Source organism: Perna viridis, chromosome 8 (assembly GCF_037379345.1).
Source record: "Perna viridis isolate PV_CMFRI_1.1 ecotype Kerala chromosome 8, ASM3737934v1, whole genome shotgun sequence".
NCBI classification, from domain to species: domain Eukaryota; kingdom Metazoa; phylum Mollusca; class Bivalvia; order Mytilida; family Mytilidae; genus Perna; species Perna viridis.
Window position 1 is genome coordinate 12,449,392 of NC_142452.1, and position 7,584 is coordinate 12,456,975.

The window sequence follows — 7,584 nt, forward strand, 5'->3', positions numbered from 1 at the left end:
TTAGTCACAATAACCCGATTTGCAATTGCTTTTCGTCAGCTCACTTAATTTTTCATCCACGGAATCATCGGGAAAAAAACTTTCACATAAAACGACATGCAAATAACATGTATATCCGATAATTATATGAAAAATGAGAAAAAATGACTCAAGGTGCCCCAGATTTTCTAAAACGCAAAGTTGAAAGTTTCACACACGCGAAGGATAAAGAATCGTGAAGAGTTATAAATAACATTTTATTAAACAAATTAATCAAGCGGTTCGTTTATGGTTCATACAGAAGTAAATATTTACATTTAGAAATCTTTACAATAAACTGAAAGTCAAAATCAGCAAACATTAAGCTTAGGTGAATGTACGTCAATATTGTGAAAAGACTTCGGAATCCTTAATTAAATCTTTTAAACTTTTGGAGTGTTATCTTTAGAAATAGATCTTTACGGGCGCCTTCTATGTATAAATAATCAAAAAATCACCCAAGTGTTTAATTGACTTTTCGACTTGGTGAAAAAAGTATTACATCTTAAACTTGCATTACTTGAAAGTGATTTATGGATCTTAAAGAACTTCTGTATTCAAATATTTGTCATACTAGATTGCTCAAATGGAAGCTTTGACTCAAAAATCAGATCCAGTGACAATAATGATGGATTCAATAAATCAGAGCCATCCTTATTGGATATCAGAATCTTTAATAACGTACTATTGTTATGATATGGCTAAAGTTACTCCTTCTTTAATGTATCAAACATGACACAATATTTCAAAATATATGCTTAGAATACCACAGAGATCTAATTAATGTAGCTCTCACAAGATGTATCTGTATGGATGGTTGTCCATTCACCTGCTTGACAAACTCTACTTCCAACTTTATTCCCAAATAATGAAGGGAATGAGAAAAAAGTAACCATCATAGATGTAAACATGTATTCTTTAATACTCCCTAAGTATACAGTATACGTGCACGACCACTCTTAAGCTTGGAGACGCATATCAGAGTGTGTGAAGTGAAATGAAAGATAAGTTTCTCTATCAACTGGAGTATATGTACAATGAATCGAATGAAACAAAGATCCAAAAGAGTTAATGTACCGAGTCGTTAAAAAAGTAAGCAGACAAATAAGTCTATCATAGGAAAACCAAACTTCATGGCAGCTGAGCCACTCTAGATAATAGTGACTATAGTTCAAACACTAATGATTTTAGTGCTGATATATAATGTACACTGTATGTATTTCAGCCAATATTTCCAATTTCTGTGTTCTTATCACTTTATAGAGATTTAATTGCATGCATTTTGTGGCAGTTATTGTCCTAAAATGCACCCTGTTTAAAAGCTTAATTTATATATAAATTATGTATATATTGTGTTCCTGTGGGAAAACGCAGTAGAACTTTAACTTTGAATATTAATATGTAAATATACCATACACATGTTTATACGATATCTGATTGATTTTTTAATTTCATCATTTAACACTATGTCGTAATCGAGAAGTTATTGTGTTTTGTAATCCAACCCTTGTTACCAAATGATCACTTTCTATCTGGGACAATAGTCGTGTTTGCTCGATCTAACAATTGGTGATATCGTTTAATATTTGTAAAAGTATTGATTTAAAACCACTTCACATTTCCCTTGTCTATTAATGCGCAACACTAAAGTGTCTAATGTATTTGTTGGACTGTTTAAATGTAAGTAAAAACTCAGTCAAACTCGCTATTTAATCGACTTTTTTGACGATTTTTTTTGCTATCTGATCAAATTAGTTTCCCAGATAGACGGTCTTTTAAATTTATTGGATGTTACTTCATAAATCGTAAAATTTCAATCAACATTTATATTTATTCGAATGGATTTATTATACATTTAATTAAACCTCTTTTTGGAGAAGTGGTTTTACTTCACACAAAACTGATTTTGATGTCATTGGGTTTCCGTTTCATAATATTGACTCATTCTTCAATGGACTTACTCTGTACTAAGGAACCTCGGCTACAGTTAAGAGTTTATTAGATAGCATCTGATACACAATATACATGTATTCCTGTTTTACTATGTATACAACAAGTAAATATACAGAATTAGTGTAATATAAACGTCAAAGACGAACAAATAGCGGGCAAAGGAGGATACAGCGCCACTATTCTTGTGCTGTAAAAGTTGCGTGATATTTAGACAAGTTGTTAGGATACAGTGTTTTTAGAGAAAAAAATTATTCCAAAGGAAAAATGTGGCAATGAAACAATCGTACTGTATATATAATTCTTAAATTTGTTCACAAGGCGTTCATTGGAGATGAATTACATCCGGAATACCCGTTGTAGTGAGGAATTTCTTAGACCGAAAACAGACAAACGGACAAGAAAGCCAGTATGTGGTGAAAAAGAAGAATATTCACTGTTTAAAACCAGGACATTTATTGATAAAACAGGAACTGCCTCTATCAAGTCCCGACCTCCAAAACAAATAACGCATAATTTGTACTTTACAAAAGACCCGCATTTAAGGAAGAAACTGTTACATTTTGAGATCAAATTTTTCTACGGCAGAGATGACAGGGTATGTAAGACATGTGAGAATATGTGCGCAATATCACCTTTTTTTTTAAAATGTAACTAAAATATTTTTTTTCGTTAACAATATTTTCTGACTAATGGTTTGATATTGGAAGTTAATATAACACCACAAGTTTCCTGGTATTGTTTCGATAAAAACCATGACCACCTCGGTTCAAACGACATACAAACTAGAACGTTATGTTATAGAAACGAAATTAAGAAAACTGAGAAAAATAGCAATAAAGATAAAGTTACAATTTCGTAATATATAACTTAAATCTTCGGCAAATATGAACATATTTCGACCTAAGTTCTCAAATACGAATAACCCTACTTGCACGGCGTATACATGTACATGTAAATGTCAACATGATATTAACAATAAAGGTCTATATGCAATTTCGATATCATTTCACAAAATCTTAAAATATGTTCAAATTACTCGTACAGAATTTTAAAACACAATATACTAAGTAAGTAGCTTGGCAGATTTATTTAAACTTTGGTATGCGCGTAGATGAAAAACAAATAATTGCTTTCTCAAGGATGAGAAAAGGTAAATATTACTACTGATAAGTGGGCTGACAATAGAAGCTTAAATATCATGTACCACTTGGTACCCACAATGCTGGATTTGTTTACATTGGAGATCGAATTCTACAGATATCGATTCAGTTATGCCTCCAATAGTTCAACCATTCAATATGCATCTTAAAAAAATATAATTTTTAATTTTTTTTTATTTTGTCCTTGCATATTTACATTAGCCAAACATTCGGGTCAACACGGTTAAGAAAGAGTACGCAATCATATCAAGGGAACCAAGATTAAAGCGGAAGTCACCTGATTTTAGAGCATATCGCATTCGTGACATTTCGGATGTTGAAAGTTAGCCAAAATCAGTGACAGAGACTAATTATTTGCCGATTAGCGACTTCGAAGACTTTGAGAGTCTTTGATTATTTGTTTACAATGCAATAATCGACCATTTGTACTTTGTGGACGATAAACATGTAATAAATATGCACTTTAAAAACCAATTCAAATTTGTAGCAAACTGACAATTATATACATTATAGTTCAACTTTTGAAGATCCTTAACATGACATCATAACTACTACTAAATTTTCCCCGAAAAATCACTCCCGCTTTTTTTCAAGGTTTACATTTTCATGTAATATGTGTATGTACTTTCAGTTTTCTTTCCCAGTTATAGCCAAGAGACCTCACACGCCAAGATCCCCGACAGGTATATAGTATATAGCCATAAATATAGTACTTCTGAAGCAGACATTGAATAGCAACCTGTATGTTATTTTCTATATGCAAACAATTGAATACACTTCCTGTAATAAATTTACATTTTAATATCTACACTTTATCGTTATTTCTACTATTCAAACTTTTTTTCTCAAAAATTTAAAATAATGTTACATGACTATAAATGTATTCAAGCAGTGAGTACTAATAGACTAATATGCTCTTTGTGTTTTCCGTAGGGTAGTCATGTGACATGCCCAAAATGTATCAGTGAGAAACAGATATATTCTTTTGTTCTAACCAAGTCTCAAAGACACAATTACTAATCTTTTTTTCCTAGTGGTCAGTGGCCTTATGATAAAGCGCTCGATTTCGGGCGTAAGGCGGTGTAAAAAGGGAATTAATTTGTATCTCATATATATAAACGTCTAAACCCGCCAATTTGCGAAATTACTGACTTAAATAGCTTAACAATATGTTTCAAAGATAGATCTTAAGATGACATTCTTACAATTAAATTCAGAATGACAAAAATATGTTGTCTAAGAATTCCTTTTTGGCGAATCGTTATGACGAATAACTGCCAATAGAATTAAATGACATCTGTGTCTTGGTGATAGAGGATAGGTGGTGATAGGTTGAAATTTTCTTAAGTTACAAAATGTAACTGCTCGGTTTTCTATAGAAATACTCAAACTAACATAGCATCATAAACATGTTGAAATGACGTGTAATAGTCAGCCTAGAACCAACATAACGAAACCCTCGACAGGACGAACCAATATACAAATTCAACTATCGCAGTTCAAAATTCGCTGTGTAATTGTTTTCATACACTTGGATCCATTCATTTTTCAGTGACGTATAAATGAATGCTTCTTGGTTGCCTTTATTGGATATTCAAATGGTATGGAACATATACACAACGAAATATAGATATGTACTAAAGTGTCTGCATTATATCCATGCTCTTTTCACACATTTTCGAAGAAAATTCTGGTATTATAACCGATTAGTCACAATCTAACTCCATATGTATTATCGTTTCAACAGGTTAACAAACTTTGCGTTATTGACATGTCTTAAAGCAACCCGGATATCCCCTACAGAGTACATTTGGTAGAGAGATGTTCTTTTCTCAAATTAACAAGGCATAAAACTACAGTGTATAGAAAGTTCTACACTGTCTGAGCTTTTGTTTCTATACAGTAATCAGGTAATTAAGGATGTTTTTTTTCCTTTTTCAGCATGTTCATGGTCCTGTTCAAACGAAGCATTTTCACAAATGATACGTGTAAGTATTAGAGTAATGTATATGTACTTTGGACTTGAAAGAAATTCGACCTTAACATACGCCAACTATATCGCAATTTGCATAGAGCAACACCATATCTGATTAAGATGCAAGTTGAACCACCAGTTTTTATTTAGAAATATGAAAGTAAAAGATTGTTTTTTTTTCAAAAACATTAAATAAATAGCCGTACTAAAAAGTAAGAGTGCACAGAAAAATATCGTTATTTGATAAATATTGGAACATCTAAAAGCAGTTGCCGTACGCACAGCGTGAATGTTATCATTTAAAAAGGAAGACTCTTATTTTAATTGTTATGTCAACGTTTTTGTCATTGCATTACAGAGACAAAGAAACAGACAACTAATTTCCCCAGATTATATACACAAACCGAAAGAGAGACTAAGTGCATCAATGAAGATATAACCAAGATCGAGTTGTAGGGATTCTTGTTTAGAATATTAAGGTTTTAATCAGAATTACTAATAATTATATGTACAATTTGAACACATCACATTATAAGGTGCTCTCAAATACTTAATGTTACAGTACTTCTATAAAATAAATTGAAGGAAATTGATATGTTTGATATCTTTAACTGGGATTTGTAAACTAGACCAACAAACTTTTATTCATGCTTCGAAATTGATATAATTATACTAATGACTAAACGAGTATTTTCTAAAGGTTTTGCTTGCTTGTAATGGCAACCATAAGATATTTGAAAATGGAAAATATCAAAAAGGAGGTCTCCATGGAAACACGTTTGAGAACACATAAACTAACAAGGAGAAACAAGAGAGGCAACAAAAATAACAATAAAATACACACAGAGACGAACAGAATCAACCACTAAAGCCAAGAGTGAACTCTGATGCCCCGGAAGTCTGAGCAGAAATTATAATACAAAAAAATAACCCAAAAAAATTTCTCAATTTTCTTTATCTACATTTCATGCAACTACATGTACATGAAGATAGAACAAAATCACAGTTATTAAGTTCTACAAGCGTTTATATCAGCATATATGTACCCAGTACAAGAATATCAAAACAAGAGGCCTGACTCGCTCACCTGCTTAAATTTTGCCTTTCAAGGGCAATAACTCTAACAAGGAATTGTCCGACAATTTTGACTCAAAGAAGACTTTGGCAGGATTTATCATTATCAAGATATTAGCTGAAAACTGCTAAAACATTATTTTCCGCCTTTCAAGTGCATTAACTCTAACAAAGAGCATCCGACAACTTTGATTTCCGCACATTTTTGTAGGCCTTATCATAAGGATCAGCTCAGCAATTAAAAGTTTCTATCTGTCACAGTTTTCATGGTATTAAAAAAAATCCCACATCAGTTCTATGCAGAACACCTAAAGAAGCATTCATACCAAGTTTGGCTCTGTTTGGTCAAGGAGTTCTAAGGGAAAGATTTAAAAATGAAATAACATTAAAATTGAGAAAAAAAAACATCGAAAAATGCAATAGCTCAAACATGGCTTAACAGATGAACACGAATATTTGACCCGGGATAGATCTCACCATGTTGAAGTCTTCAATTCCGTCAGAATTTGGTTAAACTTAACGGTTTTGGAGGTGTATGCTGAAAACTTTTGTATTACCACTATGTTCTACTTTTAGTAACAGCGACCATGTTTTTCGACGGATAAAAGAAAACCACATTGGTTCTATGCAGAATACCCTGAAGAACATTCATAATAAGTTTGGTTCCGATTGGTCTTGTAGGTGCAGAGGAGAAGAGTTTTGAAATGTTACCGATGACGACGGATAAAGACGAAGGACGGCGATGACGACGGACGCCAAGTAATGGCAATAGCTCATATGGCCTATGGCCAGATGAACTAAAATATATCTTAAAAAAACAGCGTTGTAGGTAGATTTCCAAAACTGAGGATTCTTTGGGTAAACTATTTCAACTTCATCATTTATGAAGAGAATAAGATAATGAAAACAATAGACATTGACGAACAGAAATAAATGTTATATTCTTTGGTAAAGTAAATTCTGACTGTATTTCATTCTATCGATTTTAAAGTGTTAGTGCATATTTAGGTACAAATAAGAAACTGACCGTCAGAGGGGAAAATCCCCTCGAGAATTCCCCGAATCATGAACCTTTCGCTATCTATTTAGTGAAAAATACGTTCAAAGAGTAATGAAGGAAACCAGGGTTCTAACGGTAAACAAAAAAATGTAATCCAGGGACAAAGACCAGACATGGAAACAGACATACACAACAAAAAACAGTAAGTAACTAAAAGAGTAACCAAAGGAACCAAGTTTATAGCGGTAATCATAAGAATGTAATCCAGGGACATAGACCGGACAAGAAAAACAGACATACACAACAAAGACCATAAAGTAACTAAAATCATACATACAAAGTAACAAAAGCAAATGAGTAACTCGGACATAAATTTGTATTTAAAATACTACATACATGTACAA

The 7,584-nt window shown here is 32.4% G+C and overlaps 1 protein-coding gene across 1 annotated transcript; it reads left to right on the forward strand.

Moving 5' to 3' along the window:
- Positions 1–1,498: 1,498 nt before the first annotated feature.
- On the forward strand, positions 1,499–5,699 carry LOC148609371 (uncharacterized). The gene is made up of 4 exons (XM_088542648.1): positions 1,499–2,566; positions 3,763–3,814; positions 5,073–5,119; positions 5,465–5,699. The coding sequence occupies exons 1-4, from the start codon at positions 2,303–2,305 to the stop codon at positions 5,543–5,545; spliced, it is 444 nt and encodes a 147-aa protein (XP_088398774.1). The 5' UTR covers positions 1,499–2,302; the 3' UTR covers positions 5,546–5,699.
- The last annotated feature ends 1,885 nt before the right edge of the window (positions 5,700–7,584 follow it).